The sequence below is a fragment of the Suricata suricatta genome, chromosome 12, assembly GCF_006229205.1.
Source record: "Suricata suricatta isolate VVHF042 chromosome 12, meerkat_22Aug2017_6uvM2_HiC, whole genome shotgun sequence".
NCBI classification, from domain to species: domain Eukaryota; kingdom Metazoa; phylum Chordata; class Mammalia; order Carnivora; family Herpestidae; genus Suricata; species Suricata suricatta.
Genome location: NC_043711.1, coordinates 56,578,523 through 56,595,785, shown reverse-complemented (window position 1 = coordinate 56,595,785; position 17,263 = coordinate 56,578,523). Strand labels below are relative to the sequence as shown.

Genomic DNA, 17,263 nt, shown 5'->3' with positions numbered 1-17,263 from the left:
CACTGCCTGCCAGCGGCAATCAAGCCTGGAGCTGGCTGAGCTTGGCTAATTAATGGCATGACTCTGTTATCAGCCAAGTGCTAATTACTCTTTTTAATCAGGGCTGCCTCTGTGGAGGCTCATGGGGGCCCGACAGGGGTTGGGGGGCCTGAGAGCCATGACCTCATCCCTCCTCACATAGGCCCTGCGAAGTGCTCCCCTGGAGTCCTCCCCCCTGCTGTGCCCCCTGCTGGATGGTGTCCCTCCTCCCCCTGGCCAACTCCTACTCTTTCTTCCAGATCTTGCCTAGGTGGTCCCTCAGCTGGAGCCCTCCCCTCAGCCCAGCCATGGGGGAGGACAGACAGAGCTGGGAGGCTGTGGGCAGGACTGGTCTCAGTCTCCAGAAGCGAACTTGGAGATGCTGACCCTGGGGAAAGGCAGAGGGGGCAGGAAGGGCCTGGGGCCTGGATCAACCTGAGAGGGTCCTGGCTCACCTCGAGGGGCCCTCTGGGTCCACAGAATGGAGGCAACGAGCCCTCTTCCATTCCACCGACCTGCAAGTCCCCGTGGCCTCGGACACCTGTGTCACTGCCCTGTGCACACTGGACCTGACACTCCTTTTCACTCCACTCCCACACAGACACACCAGAGGTCTCCAGCCTGAGAAACCGCCCTGAGATACACACACCCAAGACACCGAGGCCCGTTCACACACCCAGACATCCACAGACACAGATACCTGGGACACAGATGCACAGATGCATAGACACACAGACACCCCGGCAGGGCAGGAGGCCTGGGAGAGCAGAAGCTGCCCCATCTCCTGCCCTGGGCCCCCAGGGCTTCCCGTTTACGAGACTTTATCTATCAAAAATATATTAACCCAGAAGCCTGTTTCCATCAGAGTCTCGATTCCAGGGACATTTCCAGATAAGCCTTATCTCATTGCTGGTGCATTAGCCCCCGCTGGTCGGGGGCCTGCCAATCATGGCTGCCCCTCCTGCCCCAGCCCGTGGCAGGATGCCTGCCCATGACTTCATTTGGTACGGGCAGGCGGGAGCACGAGGCGGGGCCCTGCTGCCCCTTGTCCCTCCGCCCCCACCCCTCTGCCCAAAGCAGGGCCCCAGACCCAACTCCTTCCAAGGACGCACCCAAGGCCTTGAGGCAAGGGGGTCCTCCAGAGCCTGGGTTCAAGCCCCAGCTCTGCCCGAGGCAATGGCACCTGTTGGCTGAGCCCCAGCTCCCACCAGCTCCCATGTCTCCAATTGAGGTGATGCTTCCCAGACCACACTCCCAGATCTGGGGACTTTATGGCTGTGATGGTGGCTGCAGTGGGTGGCTAGGGCTGGTGCGGAGCCAGGAAAAGGGGGCTGCTGTCAGCATGCCCCTGGACACTGGCCCCCGTCCCCGCCCAGCCACCAGGCTGCCGGTCTCCTCAAGGGCTGTGCCCTGGCCCCAGCCCACTAATGGACGCTCGTGTTTCTTTGGATGCCAGGCCTAAGGGAGGCTTATCTCTGAGCAGGCCGCCTCGCCGCTCTCATTGGGGGGCCTGAGGCTTCTGGAAGTCACACTCCAGGGTGAGGCCACGTCTGCTGGCCCCACTCCCAGGGCTGGAGGGTGACATGAAGGGCAGTGGTGAGCCCCATGAAGCAGCTGCTTTTGTTCTCACTTTATACACGAGGACATTGAGGCACAGAGGTTAGGGACTTGCCCAAGGTCGTGCAAGAAGTGGCCCAAGTCCATGCCCCATGGATCTGCCCCAGACCTAGTTCATGATTAGTGGGTGCCCCTCTATGCCTGTGGGGGGAGGGGGAGGTTCCAGGTCACATGACCCCTTATTTGGAGAGACAGTGTCATGCCCAAGGTCAGGGCGGGGCAGGAGATACTCTGGAGGCAGGCTCAGCATGTGACTCCCAGAGGAGCTGCTGGCCAGCCACCCTCACACGGCCCTGTGAGCATGCTGCTGGAGTGCCCACTACCGCTGGTGGCCTCGGCCCTGCACAGACAGTGTGGCCTGCACTCTCGTCCCCTTTCCCTTCCGCCCTCAGCGCCAGGACCCCACCACCCCAAGTCAGCGGCTTGCCACCACCCCGTTAGTATCTTGGATGCTACTTTCGCAAGCTGAAGCACGATGCGCCCATTGCCAGGATGAAGGGTGGCCCCTGTGTCTGGAGGCCAAATAACGTCTTTCAAAGTGGTGATTTCCCATTGAGAAGTTGATTTCACCATCTCACTCTTTCCCAAGTATCCATGGCTTGGGCTGCGGGCAGTGTGGCCTGTGGGGCAGGGGAGCCAAGGTGGGGAGCTCTGCACAGGGCTCCTTACCTGCCTGAACCTCCACACCTTGGGGACTATGGCAGAGGGCAGAGGCCTAGGGACCTGACACGCCTATCCCCTGGGCTCTAAGTTCTGGTCTCTCCCCCAGGTGCACTCTGGGAAGGACCCTGGCAACTCCCTTGACATTGCCCTTAGCACCAGGAGTCGGGGGGCTCCCAGTGAAACACAGACACCAGCAGAGAGGGCAGGCACCACAGGACATTTATTTGTAGCCCGAAAGTGCCAGGCCCTCACGTGGCTGTCGAGGAGACACTGGCCACCAGTAGTAGAGGAGAGGATGTTGGGGTGGAGCAACAGCCCTTCTTGGCCCCAGCACTGGTGATACCGCCCCTGTACCCCCCAGGCTCGGTGCCAGGCTCGGGGGCCTGTGTCTCCAGAGTCATGGGGAGAAGGAGGTACTAAAGGAGGTTGAGGCACATCTGGTTGGACATTTGGCATCACAGCCCAGCCTGGGGCAAGGTGGCCCTAGGGGAGGTCACCAGACCCCTCAGGGAGACTGCACCATGCGCTTGTGGGTGTCGAAAACGTAACGCTTGAAAGACAGGCTGAGGGCCACATGCTGCGTGGGCTCGGGCCGCTCGGCCGCCTCCTCCTGCTGGGCTGCTTCCCCTCTGCCGGCCCGGCCCCGCTTCTTGACAGTGGGTGCCAGGATCCTCTTGGACTCAGGGCTGAGGCCACCTGTGGGGTACAGAGAGTGCCAGTTAGCCTGCCGCTCCCTAGCCTGCCCCTTACCGGCACACCCCCCACACACACTCTTATTAGTCTACCCCAAGTCCCCGTCCCCCCACTTGGCAGCACCCTCACACCCTCTGAGGTCCCCCCCTTCCCCGAGATCCATTCTCTGCTCCTCTGTGTGCCTGGCAGGCTGACTTCTGCAGGAGGCATATGGGCTCAGCGCCCTCGGGCTTCTGGTTGGGGCTGGCCATTGGAGGCCCCAGTAGATTGGAGGAAAAGAGGAGAGAGCATGTGGGGTGCTGATCCCTGCTCCCTAAGGCCGGAGCACCTGTTGGGTGTCCTTCTCCTGGGCCCTTGCACACGCTGTCCCTCTGCCCCCATGGCCCCCACTCCCTCCCACCACATCTCACTGGCTCCTTTCAACCCCCCCTCTGGCCACTCCCTCCAGTGAGTACAGCGAATAGACTTTATATTTGTTCCCTCCAGACAAACGACCCCGCTGACCCCCTGATGAAGGCCAGCCCCAACTCTTGTGGCTGCATGACCCGCTGCTCTGCTTTCCCTGCAGCCTGAGGCACACACAGCTGTTCCAGGGCTCACTGAGCCTCTGCATCTGCTGTTCCCACTGCCAGGGATGCCCTTCCCCTCTCCGCTAACAGAAGAAGGCCCCAGGTGTCCTTGACCGCCAGGCTGTGATCCTTGATGGGCACTCTGCTCCCTCCTCCTCGGTGGGCAGCAGCTCCTGGAGCAGGTGCTGGGAGAGGCAGGTGGGGTGGAGCCAAGCCGACACCGCGGCCCCAGAGAAGGTGCACAGAGGGGCTGCACTGGCTGGTCGACCCAGAGGCTGGGCATCTAGAGGGGAGGGAAGTTGGGGTACCAGGCGCAGGGCTCCCCTCCCAGCTTGCCCAGCATCCTGTCCTGGCCCCGCAGCCCCTGGGTGTCCAGAGAGGTGACCAGGAGGCAGCTGGAAGGGACGCTGTAGAGTGTGTCAGGGACAGTTCTGTGTCCGACATGAAGGATGCGGTCTCCCTGTCCACCAGGAAGGCTGGGACTTGCAGCTGCTGCAAATGGGGCTCTGGGACGCCAGGGGCCTGCGGGGCCCCTAGAGAGGGGCGCCGCCCTCTGGCGGGGCACACGGTGTCTGATCACAGGCTGCAAGCACCTCTGGGCTGGGGCATGGGGATGGCCCCAGGCCAGGCCCCCAAGCATGCACCAGGCCTGCAGGTATTTGCCTTCCTGAATCGGAGCCCCGGCTTCCCTTCTGCAAACAGAGAAGGTGGCTGGCACCAGACCCTAACAAATGGCATGGGCGGCCTGTCTCCCTGTGGTGCCAGGAGGTCTGACGGCTGACGAGGTGCGGGGCTCCCCGGCGTCTGCGCCGGGCTGGGGAGACAGGCGTGGCCCAATCGGCGGTCCATCTCGCCCGCGCTGGCTCTCATTACACACGGCGCATACTTCGCGCTGCCCAAAGCAGGCAGAGCCATAAAATCTATCTGGCACAGGCAAATGTGGGGCCGTTTGGTTGCTCTTCGGAGATTGTCAGGCTCATTTACCTTTGTCCCATTTGGGGACGGCCTGGACACGATGCCCAGAAGACCTCACCAACAGGGACCTGCTCTCTGGTGCTGCTGAACTTGGACTTGTGGGACACGTCGCTGGGAGCTGCTCTTCCCTCCCCTTAGCCAAACAGCCAAAGGAGGGAAGTGAAGGGGGGGTCAGGGTGTCAAGGTTGGAGCTGCTGCCCACCCAGTCGCTGGGCTTCTCCCAACCTGCCCCTATGTCTTTTGTTGGAAAATACTCCCAGAAGGCTCTAGGACTGGAGGTGACGGCGGTGAACATGCAGACCAGGGCCCGGCCCCAGCAGAGTTTACTAGTCTGAGAAGAGGCAGGGAGGATACAAACCAGCACAATAATCCAGAGAGCCACCAAGGCGATCAAGGACGCAAAGCTGCTGTGTCACTAGGAGGGGAGGATGGCCAGGTCGCATGCGCGCAGGGCAGGCTTTTCTGAGGAAGACCTCCGAACGGGGACCAGGTGACAGGGCCTGGCCACTCACAGCCCTGGGCAAGGGTCTGCAGGCACAGGGATTCTGAGTGCTGAGTCCTGGGTGGGGAGGAGCATGACGCTCGAGTGGGGAGGAGGGTGTGTGGCTGTGCGCTGGTGGGACTGCAGGTGACTATGGCTTACCAAGTCCACATGATGCTCCCTGACCACGGCTTACCAAGTCCATGCTGTGTTCCCTAACTACCACTGCCCAAGTCCTCACGGTGCTCCCCGACCTCAGCTTACCAAGTCCACATGGTGCTCCCTATGACCCAGGCTCTTCGAGGACCCGAGTCAGGGAGGGTCCCAGGGACCTTTGGGGACTCAGAGTGGTGAGGAATGTGGCCAAATGCCAACTGCCCAGCTGCCAGGCATCCTCCAGGGCTCCTGGCACTTTCTGTGGGCCCCAGGGACACAGAGGTGATCAGGACAGGCAGGCCTACTCTCATGGAGCTACCATTCTCTCCTAGGGACCCCTCCCCCAGAGCACCCTTAAGAGGCTCCGTGGGTTGGGCAGCAATGTGTTGCCCCTTCCGGATGGCCCCGGATGTTGGGAGCATGTCTGGATCTCCTGCCCTCTGCATCCCTCTTCTCCCACATGACCTGGCCCGTATTGTGTCTCTGAACTGTCCCCCTCAGCCCGACACACTGCCCACCTCAGGGCCTTTGCATTCACTGCTTCCTCTGCTGGAAGATCTGCCCCGGGAATTCCCGTGGCTCCCAGGCCCACTCCCTTCAAATGGCTGTGCAAAGGACACCTCCTGGTGAGGCCTTCCCGACCACCACCACTCCCTCCTGCCCAGTTATTTTTTCCAATAGCTATTATCACCTTCTCCAAATTCCTCATTTTGATGTCTGTTCTCTAACCCCTGCTGTAGGCAAGCCCAACACCTAGAACCATCCTTGGCTCATCGGAGGGGCTGAAAGAATACTACGAATGAACACGTATTGGATGAGACCCTGTGAGGCCCTGCTGGGTGAGCACTGGCTACTCAGTGCCCCTGATGGTCGGCGCATGGACCCAGCCACCCACTCCTAGGCATTCCATCCCAACAAGCAACCTGAGATTTGTATGCCTACATGTCACCATGCATGCACACAGGTACTTGACCCTCACAGCTCAGTGTGGAAGAAACTGAGGCCTGAGAGAGTGGTCCCAGGTCACACAGGTCTGGACTCATGAGGCTACCCCACCCCAAGGTCTGTGTGCACGACGGCGGAGGTACATGGCCTGTGGAGTAACAAGGGTGCTGAGACCCATGGGAGGGCAGTCAGGGCAGGATTCACGATATTTGCTGTGGCAGAATATTCTGGGAGATGAGGTGACACTGGAGAAGACTATACAGTGGCACGAAGGCAAACGTACGAGTGAAAAGAAAGAAACCCCCAGGAATACAAATCTGTTGAAAGAGTTCGGCTCTGACTCTGGGATGTGGAAAGAAAAGACCAGAAGGCTATCCACTAGGCTATCAGAGATCAGGAGTAAGTTACAGGCAATACTCTTCTTCTTCTTTCTGCTTTTCTCCATGTCCCGAGGCTTCTACTGTGAGCTGGGATGCTAATGGGGCCGCCTCCCACGGGCCACTGGCACAGCCTCCTCCACCCAGGCCTGAGCCCAGTGGGAGGGCTGCCCAGTGCAGTCTGGCTGTCGAGTGCATGGCCAGGTGGGGGGCAGCGGGGAGGAGGAGGGCTCCAGGGGGTGGGCAAGGGAGCAAGGGGAGGCTGGGGAGATGGCTGTCACCCTGGGCTAGGTCTTGTGTCTGTGTCCTGGGTATGGCTCTTGGGGCTGCCATGGGCCAAGAAGCTCACTGCTGTCTCTAGGCCAACGGCATCTCTGCAGCAACCTGGCTCCCCGGTGAAGGCTGGGCTGAGCACCACAGGCCTCGCTCGTGGCTCCTTTGTGGCCGCTGAAAGCCCATGGTTTCCGACGTTGCTGCCGCTGCATCAAGGGCAATCACCAGAGGCTCAGGCTTAGGGTGTCTCTCACGACCTCCTGCCCCGTCCCTGGGGGACCTCCTCCCGGAGCCTGCCACCTGTGGGGGGGGTGCCCTAAGGCACATGTGGGGCTCTGGGCTTGGTTCCACCAACAGGATGAGGTCTATGGCCTTACTGGGCATCCGGCGTGTGTCTCCCTGGGCTTACTCTCACCCCCATTTGTCTTACACCGCCCCCGCCCCCCAGGAGAAATCAGGCGCTTTTATCTTTTTTTGTTTTTTTGGAGAGGGAGAGAGGGAGCACATATGTATGTGTGTGTATGTGCATGTGCATAAATTGGGGAGGGGCAGAGGGAGGAGGCTGAGAGAAAGAAAGAGAGAGAGAATCTTAAGCAGACTCCACACTCAGCATGGAGCCTGACACAGGCCTGAGATCACGACCGGAGCCGAAATCAAGAGTCAGACGCCTAACCAACCGAGCCATTCAGGTGCCCCAAAATTTGCTTTCTGCATCCATGTCCCTGGTGGCCTGTCGGAGGGACTGCCTGTTTGGTGGTGGGCCCAGGGCCCTGGGGATGGTTTGAGAGATGAAGGCAAAGCAAAGGAGCAGCCTCACCCAGATGTGCAGGGAGGCAGAGGTAAGAGATACGCTTCTGTAGGGTCTGTGCCTCCAGACTAGGAAATGCCTGTCTGAAAGCTCTCGGCCCAGGAGGCCCAGGCTCAGTCCTACTCTCTGTGACCCGCAGGGTGGGCACCGAGTTCATGGGTTCCAGGTGCGAAGTCTGTACCGTGGCCATGACCCCATAGGGTCTCAGCAGGCCTCTCTGCTCCTTCTCCCCAGACCTCAGGCTTCTTGGAGGCAGGCTGCCCCCACTCCAGGCTCCAAGGAGCCCAGCATGGGACGTGGTGGGGGTGGTGGGCGTGACCTTGGGGCGATGCTGCTAGCCCTGGCTCTCCTCGGGGACACTCTCCCAGGGCCGGGCTGGCCTTTCTCACTGAGTGCCAGCTGCACACAAAGGCGCAGTGGGCTGGAGGCTGTTGGGTCTTGGCCGGGGCCGGGGGTAATCAGGGAAGAATGCGGGAAGCACAACTGTTTCCCAAGCCCTGGCGGCGGGTGCTGCCCGGACACGGCCATCAAAGGCCGGCAAATTGCCTCCAATTGCTGGCGTCGCTTTCATGTTGGGGACCAGACTGGATGAGGGGCCTCCACACTGGTGGGCGGCTTGCACCCCCCAATGGGAATGGAGCCCTTGCAAGCAGCCTGGGGTCAGCGGCCCCCTTGGCGGCCCCGTGGGGCTGCAGCCAACTCCGGCTGCCCCTGTTTCCCCTTCTAGAACAGGCAGCTTTGGAAAGAGCCGAAATGACAGGGCAGAAAGAGAGCCGGGGCAAGGGGCAGGGGTCGGGGGGGCGCTTTTCAGGGTCAGTATCTTGGTGACGATGGATGGGCTGGGGAGCGCAGAAGGACATGCCTGGCAAGCCGGGTTGTGCTGATGGCCACAAACGACCTTGAGTCCAGCCAGGTCCTGAGTCTAGACTGGAGGCTTGCCTGTGAGTGGCCCAAAGGAGGGGACCTCTATCAGCAAGGTGGCCCTGAGCAGTGAGGCTGAGGTCCTTCCAAAAGCATGGCTGCCCCGTGACCCCGTGGGCTCCACGGTCACCTGAAGAAAAGGGTTTCTGTGTGCCTGCCCTGTTAACGAAGGCACCCTGCACAGGTCACCGATGGTTATGGGAGGTGGGGGCGGCACGGAGTCTGATGACACCTCCAATGTGCAGGATGGGCCACTTCCCACTCCTGGCTGGGACTGGGCTGCGGGGCGGGGTGGGGGGCCAGAAATGGGAGGTGGACTCGGCTGGGGCCCGAGTAGCTGTGACATGGGGCCCGGCTGGCCGGCGGCTCAGTACGGCGTGGGCCCTGTATGAGCTAAGCCCGACAGTGCCAGCGGAGAGGAGAGGCCCAAGGAGGGCAGGCCTGGTTTCTGGTGCAAAGACCAAGAGCTGGTGCTGGGAGGCAGTGGTGGGTTAGGGAGTCAATGGGGAGGCCTGCAGGAGGAGATAGGAGAGAATGACCAGGATGGGCGGCCCTTGTGGACACCAGCCGGCGGGCTCCCTCTGGCGGGCCCCCTGACCTCAGGTGTGAGAGGAGCTGGTGACTGCAAGCCTCTCGCTGTCTCTGTCAGCCTCGTTTTCGGGGTTTACCCCTGGGAGCGGGCGGAAGCCTGTAACGTGCTGCTTGGGCTGGGAAAGCTGCCTGGGTTCTCTCCTTTCTCTTCCTGCTATGGATCCCGTAGGTAAACAAAGATGCAATTTGCTTTAAAAAGATAAGGTGATTAAGTTTTTATCAGACGTGTACTCCGCTGTCCCTGCAACAAAGGGAATTAGGGGAAGGCGGGCGACAGAACAGGCCCTTTATTGGAATCTCACGCTTTCCCAGGCTCTCGAGCGCACACTCGACGGGCTCCACGTGGCCCCTTTGATCGGGCGGAGGCGAGGCAATGGGCGCCCGCACCCCCATTTTGATGTCTTAATGTTGCCTAATTCCTCCTTTAATTTATATTAAGCTTCTTAACAGCAATGATGAATTCTTCAAAAACAAAAAAGGACCCTTTGCACAAATCTTTCCCACACCGTGCAAATTGAAATTATAATGCAGTCAAGCCTTTGAAGATTGGGGGTGCGTGGGGAGGGAAAGCCTATGTGTTATGTGGAAGGAAGGATTTTGTTTTCAGGCAAAAACAAAACCCTTCTGAAAAAGGGAATGACTCGGTCTTAAGAATCGGAGGCTCAATTATTTGAGGGGCAGCCCAGGTGGAGGACAGTTTCCTGTCACCCAGGGGGACAGTGAGGGGCCAGCTGGTGTGGGGCTGGGGCATTCGGAACTACCCAATAGCAACCAATGTTGGCTCTTACCTGTCCCTCACGGGGGCGGCCCCACACTCACCTGGGGCAGGGCCTTATCCCCCTGAGGTGGCCCAGGGAGGGGGTCACTGAGGCTGAGTCCCAGCAATGAGGGGCTTCACATCCCCTCCAGGTCATTCCTGGGGGGCAGCGCAGCAGTTCAGGTAGGGTTCAAACCTTTGCTGGACTCTGCACAGCCCTGAGCAGGAGGCCCGCCTGGCATCCCTGATGGCTGGTCTTGTGCCCCGTGAGGGCCCCTTCCCTCAGTGTCCCTCCAGGCCCTGGCAGAGGGCCGGGGGCCCCAGCATGAGCCTGGCCTCTCAGCATGAGCCACCAGGCTGCCCTCTCACCAGCGCCTTCTGATCTTCCCTTGGGTCTCTGGCCAAAGAGATCTTTCTAGAACAAAACCCGGATCATCCCTCCCAGCTCAAAATCTCCACCCATTCCTCAGGCAGGTGTCCAAATTCCTCGGGCTGGCTCCTCACCTTCACCACTCACCCCTACACAGCCCCCAACCCAATTGCAGGCCTCAAAACGCACCCCCGCAAGCCCCCCCCCCCCCCCCCCCCCCCCCCCCCCCCGCTCACCTTACCCTGGCGCTGTCCTGGCGCCCCCTCATCTTGGGCTGACTCAAAACACTTGTCTACCTGGCAAACCTCGCTCCTTTGGTTTCTCACCAAAAGGCTTAGCATTGTGGCTTGGCCTTCTCGGATACCATCCAGGCCTCTATCCTCCAAGAGGACCAGCTTTCCAAAGCGGACCAAGGCTATCTGGACCACGTCTAGACGCTGTGGCCTCCCTCAGGAGACAAAGTGCAGCCTGTAGCAGTGGTCAGCAGCTCCAGGAAAGGGGACCGCCCGTGCTCTGACTTGTCTGTCAGTGGGCTGGGCCCCAGAACTGGTTCTTTCCCAAGGATGACCCTCCCCAGGGGGTCAGGGCTCGCCCACTGGCCAGTCTGGCTCCTAGTCACCCTCCCACAGCCAAGTCGGGCCCCACCAGTTCACAGGAGGCCTGGGGAGTGGGAGGCTGGCTGATGGGCAGCTGGGCCAAGAGAGGTGGCAGGAAGGCACTGGCCCTTTCCTCCAGTGTGCCGCGTAGGCCCAGATCCAGAGGCCCGTTCCTCAGCACCCAGGGACCTGGACCCCAGTCCCAACCCCTCGGCTCACACTCCCCGGAGGCACAGGCGGTACAACGAGGCATGCTGGGACCTGACTGTTCAGAGGGAAGGGGCCGGATGCACCAGGAGCACAGGTGTGTCCGGCATGAGGGGCTATGGGTGCTGGTAACTGCGACCCAGGATGGAGCTGAGCTGCCTCGGAATGGCAGTTGCCAGTGCTCCCAGGGACTCCTGGCTGGCTCTCCAGGCTGAGGTTTGATGTTTCTAGGTGGGGAAGGCTGGCCTGAGCTTGGGGCCTGGCCCTGGATGTAGATGCTGCCTGTACCCTTCAGGGAGGGAGGGAGCAGGGGTGAGGGAGGCTCCGAAGGTCAGTGGCTGGGTGGGGGACTGGCTGGGTCCCTTTGCCTCCATCTCTGCCACCACCATCACAGGGACCTCTTGGCTAGTGTTCTGGTCAACATATCATCTCGCCAGGTGAGTTCAGACAGTATCTCCTTCAAGCCTCCAGACATCCTGTGAGTCACTTTGCAGGCAGGGGAGGTGACTGCCCCAAGTCACACAGATGTGAATGGGGAGCAGCACCTTATGCCCAAGCCTGTGGCTTTACACAGCTGTCCGTCCTGCTGCAGGCCTGGTGCCAGGATCCTGCTGCTTCTCGCTGGGAAGAAAGGGCAATGCCACGGGTGGGGGCCAGAGGGGGCTGAGATTGCTGCCTCTGAGGGCAGGGAGGAGATGGCAAGGGTGGTGGCATGCCTTGGGCGGCAGGTACTTCCCAGGCCAGGGCAATCAATGGGGGCTGGGCCAGGTGTCTTGAGAGACTTTCTCATGTACCTCTGTGTTCTGGGTTCCAGTGGGGGGTTGGGGGGACGGCTGGAACATGCCTAGGCAGACTCTGAGAGTGGCTGAAATGGCAGAGAAGGGGTCTCAAGTAGAAAGCCCATCTTGTGTGAGGCGGGCCTAGCCCAAACTGCCCCCCAGATGGGCACTAGCCAGTTCTCAATGATGTGGCAAGACCACCAGGGGCAACCCTGACTCACTTTCACTGGGCCTGTATGAAGTGCCAGGTCCTATTCAAAGTGCATCCTCTGCACCCTGCTTCTCCATCCCACAGCCACTCCCTGGGGGTGGGAGCCAAGGCACAGAGAGAGCCAGTATGTGCCCAAGGTCACACAGTGAAGATGTGGTGGGCTGAGCTCAAACTTGCAGTCCGGCTCCTGGGCCGGACTCACCTCTGCTGTACCACATTCTAGAGCTTGTGGGGCCACCCTCAGGCACTGGTCCTGCCCCCCAAGACCTCCGCCATGGGTATACATGAGCTAATTTCTGACCATGACTCTCTGAGGGCAGAGACTAGATTCCAGAGCCTGGATCAGTGTGCAGCCACGGAAGGATCGGACAAGCACTTTTCCGTGTCCCAACCTGCTCAAGGAGGGTACAGTATTCACTCCATCAGTCAGAGAAAACTGAGGCCCAGGGATAGGAAATGATTCACCCAAGGTCACACGGTTAGTGGCAAACGAGTGGTCATCGCTCCTCATTACTGCTTGGACCCCAGGTTCTTTTCCAGGTAGCTGGAGGAAAGGGGTTGCCTCCCTTCCTTCAGACGGCACCGCAAAATGCCACTGACGGTGAGCGACGTGCATGCATAAGCACAAGCACGCACACAAGTCTCTGGACCGAGAGACCCCCCCCCCCCACCAGAGGGCAGGATCCATTCCTATCGCAGTGGCCGCAAAGACAGTCTCAGGTAATTGCCGGAGGGTGGTGACCAGGCCAAGGAGCGTTCCTAGAGACAGGCTTTGGTGAGAGCTGGGTGGGCAGGGACGGTGGGGATGGTGGCCCAAGACAGAGCTGAGTCTAGGGCCCAGGACTGGACGCAGGGCCTTGTGAAATGGGGGCCTCACTGCCCTGCTCCAAGCTCTGGTGTCCTCAGTGGGGATGAGGGATGACGGGAGCAAGGCCCACAGTCGTAGCTGCCTCTGGGAGACCAAATGCCAATTCTCCCCAACCCACCCCTCCACGCAGAGGCCAGGATTCACCTATCGAGCAGGTGCCCTCCTCCAGGGACAGCACCTGGCCAGCTGGTGGGGAGGAGCTTGCTCCCTGGTGGCCCCCGTGGAGACTGTCCCTGCCGCCGAGGGAGCTGAATTTTAATACTCCAAACACTCACTCCCTAAACGTGTACACTCTTTAACAGCAGTTAATCTTCAATTAAAATACCTAGAGCAGAAACTAAGATAACTGGTTTAAAAGGTAGAGCTTATTGACAATAAAAGTCTTCTTCATATTGCTTTTCTTTAAGAAAAAAATCCCACATATTAAAAATGTCATTTTTATGACTTGGGAAAAAAAAAACCCTCATCCAGAATAATGAAGGCGAACAAAGACCCGGGAGCAACCATCTTCCAGGTCCATATGCGGCGCCCTGATTACTCTATCAGCCCCGTTTGCAGAGTGGAGGGAGCGGTGGGCGGGCGGGTGGGCGCCGGGGCTGTGTCCTCTCCAGCTGACAGGGAAGGGCGAGCAGTGAGCTTTGGTCCCCCCAACCACACACTTGATTTGTTGGCTGCAGGCTCCGGCGGGTCCCCCTTCCCCGACCTTTGAGTAGAGGAGTGCAGTTGGAGCGAGCCTAGGGGTGCCCTCCCCCCTGCACAGACAGCCCCTCACAGGCAGATCCCAGGTCTGGCGGGTGGCTCTCAGGCCCGCGGAGGCTGGGTGCGTGTGGGGGGCAGACCCAGGTATATGGCGTGCCAGCACCCGACACCCTGCCCACCCCCAGCATGCTCTCTGAGGCTGGCCGTGCCATTGCTGTGTGTGTGCAGCATCCATGTGACATCTATCTGCCATGTGTGAGGGGCACCAGACCCTGGCTGGCTCCTGCCACCTCCTCTCTCATGCCCGCAGCAACAGTCCCGTGGGTCCCCTGTCAGGAGCTGCCAGAAGAACAAAGATCAACCGCCTGCAGGCAGGGTGGTGTCGCCCCTCAGGCGCTGTGCTAAAAACTTCAGTTTGGTTCCTCCTTTACCCTAGCCTTAATCACTTGACCCTGTTTCCTAGCAACCGACCTAGGTCAGCTGCCTTGTTTCCCGCCTTGAACCCTTTATAAGGAGTGAGTATTTTCTCAATAAACTGGGGCTTGGTCAGAAACCTTGTCTTGCCTCCATTCTCTGTGCCCCCTGCCCCCCATTCTCACTCCCTCCCTCAGGGACCCGCGACGATTGACCGACCAGCGGGCCAGGACAAGTGGCGCCCAAATGTGCGGCCTGAGTATGGCGGGACGGGGCAGGGGGCACCCAACGCCGGGACAGACAAGTACGGACGGGACAGTCCCCAATGCCCAGCACAGGGCCTGGCACAGAACAGGCACCAGCAGGTGGCATCGCTGCCCATCCCCTCCCCCCCATCTTGCACTATAACTGCCTCTGGGATCACCGGTCGTGGCTACCAGCCCGGGGGCCCCTGCAGGCATGGTGGGGACGAGGTACCCTCATCTGGCTCAGTGCTGGTCCACATAGGTGCTGACCAGCTGATGGGCACCCATGTCCACTGAGACGTGTTCTTCCAAAACGCCCTCTGTGGCTCTGCCCTGGGCAGGGTTTAATTGCAGTGTGGCCACGGGGCTCAGATCCTTCACCACAGCCTGCTGGGGGTTATTTTACATACGGGGAGGCCCCCTGAGTATGGAGTAGTATCTGGGCTTTGGCCTGGAGTCCCTCCATCTAGGAGCCGGGGTGCATGAGGCCTGGGGGGCACTGGTCTGCGGCTAGGGACAGCGCTAATGGATCTGAGCCAGTATCCGTAGGTGTGTGGGTGCCAGAGTGAACACACAGGGGGCTCCAATCTTGGAAGTGAGCATGTGTATCTAAGGACAGCTGGCACTGCGGCCCATTTCCCAGGCCTGGCCCTGCACCACAGCCAGCCATGGGAGGGCCACCAGCTCTGGGCTCTGAAGGGTCCCTGGGGGACGGACCCATACATCTCAGGTTCCGTGTCTGTGAAATGGGCCAACAAATCCCCTGCTCCATCAGGGAGTGGAGACCTGCCCCTCAGAGAGGCCTCAGAGCTCTGGAGAGTGCCTGGCATGGAGAGGGGCCCTGCAGCGGCACATGATGTCCCTGGCCCTGGAAACAATGTCTTCTTCCTCTTTGTTTTAAGCCTTAAACATCAGGGGCCTGTGCTCTTTGTGCTGAGGAGTGAGCTGCCCCGCTGCTCCATGTACCTGGGTGTGTGCCTGCCACACGCGTGGTCCGATGTGGGTGTGACAGCAGGGGCTCAGGTGGCCCAAGGTTGGTTCAGCGGAAGGCCCTGTACTCTGAAGACCCTAACAGGCCAAGAGAAAGCCAGGGGGCTAGCAGACAGCTAACACTGGCAGAGCCCCGGGGCGAGAGGGTGGGCCTACCCTCTCCTGCTTGGATCCTGGCACCCCCATACCAGCCAAGGGCACTCAGGGCCCTGCAGAGAACGAGCCTGGGCTGGGTACCCAGAGCATCCTGTGTCACCCTCAGCGACCAGTCAAGCGGGCACAAGTGTGGCTGGGAGAGTGAAGACTGAACAGAATGGCCCAGGAACCCCGAGAGAGGTGGGGGGCCTTCCTTACCCGCTGTGGCCCACATGAAGCAAATAGCCATGCTGGGCAGGGCCCAGAGCTGGGCATGGTTACAGGGGGTGGGTATACATATGACCTAGCATCTCCAGCTCGGGGGCACTTTTGGGGGTCATTTCAGGAGGCCATGTCATCCCAGGAGGGATGGGGGCTCTTCTGTCTCTTGAGAAGATGGAGGAGGCTGGTGTCACGAGATCTCCACTGCTGAGAGCTGGAGACAGCTTCGTTTCTGGATTTTCGGAAGCAAGGAGCAGGCCAGCAGCCACTGTCCTCCAAGAACAAAGAAGTTTAGGAGCTGGCCTGAGGCGTGGGGTTTGTTTACCTGTTTATTCAGTCACATTTCCTGAGTGCCCACTGGTGTCAGGCACTTCGCTGGGTCCTGGGCCTGGTAAAGCTCCCACTCCAGCGGGGAGACAGGCCACTCGGCCAGGTGACAATAGCAGGTGTCTGTGCAGATGGGGCGGGGCAGAAGCACCAAGAGCTTTGCCACCTGGCAGATGGGGCTGGCTGCCTCTCTGCGACCAGGCCCTGCAGCTGGATGAACGAAAGCTCTGGTCGGGCTTCTGAACTTGATGGAACTTCTGAACTTGACACACTGCTCTTGCTTCTCTGGGGGTCAAAGTTCTAACCCATCCAGCATCCCCAAAGGCAAAGACAGAGGAGCAAAAGGTCCTAGGGGCCCCTCCACATTTGAAGTAAGTGCCAGGAATTCTCCGTACCACCGTGCCAATGCTGCCACTCTCCTGCCCCCGATTATTCATGGCCATCTCCCTCCAGGTCCAATCAGAACCACACAGACTCCCACAGAAGCTGCGGGTCCCTCACTCTGGGCCCCAGCCTGGCGGTCTCCCATGCACGCACCAACCCAGGCTGTGGGCTTCGCCATGCGTGATCCTAGACCACCTCTCCTTGTCTCTCCCGGTCCCCTGCCCCATTCCTACCCCTCTTACCACCCCTCCTCCACAGAACAAGGGGATGTGGGCAAAGGAATGAAGGAGGGCCAGAGACCCCCACACAACAGCACTGCGAGGCACACTTGAGCCCGGAATGCTGCACCCAGCTCTCACCAGGCAGGAGTTTGGGCCCCTGCACTGGGCAAGCCCCGTGCATTTGTCTTAATCGTGATGCTGCATTGCCAAGACAAAATGTAAATCACATCCCAGTTCTCCGAGGGGGCAGGAGAGGCCCCACTCCATGTTTTCACGAGGGAGCGGACTCTCACAAGACATGGGTAGCTCTGGGGATACAAAGAAAATTGAGGCCCAGTGCCTTCTATTTATTATTTTGTTTTAAGCTTATTTATTTTGAGAGAGAGAGAGACAGACAGAGCAGGGGAGGGGCAGAGAGAGAGGATCCCAAGCAGGCTCTGCTCTGCCAACGCAGAGCCTGGTGTGGGGCTCACACTCACACTTTGAGACCATGCTTGAGCTGAGCTGAAACCAAGTTGCATGCTTAGCTGACGGATGCACCCAGGGCCTTTTACCTAAAGTGCAGGTATTGGGGGCAAGCTCCTATTGCACCTGGCTTCCTTGACAGTGGTGGCTCTGAGGACTGCTGGCCAGAGGCCTCCTGGGACTCTGAATTCATAGCCAGGAGATGCTACGTGTGAAATACTGACCCTGTGCCTGCCTGGCGCATGGCAAGCCCTATCCGAATACTGTCGGCTGTCCTTAGCATCCT

At 59.8% G+C, this 17,263-nt stretch overlaps 1 protein-coding gene across 1 annotated transcript in view; it reads right to left on the bottom strand.

Annotated features, from left to right (window-relative positions):
• Positions 1–2,499: 2,499 nt before the first annotated feature.
• The window catches only part of EEFSEC (eukaryotic elongation factor, selenocysteine-tRNA specific), a gene marked incomplete at its 5' end in the record, with an annotated part of 236,453 nt that continues 221,689 nt past the window's right edge, over positions 2,500–17,263 (bottom strand). The window contains one exon of the mRNA XM_029917905.1: positions 2,500–2,994. Within this exon, the coding sequence (XP_029773765.1) occupies positions 2,804–2,994 (191 nt within the window). The remainder of the gene's footprint in view (positions 2,995–17,263) is intronic.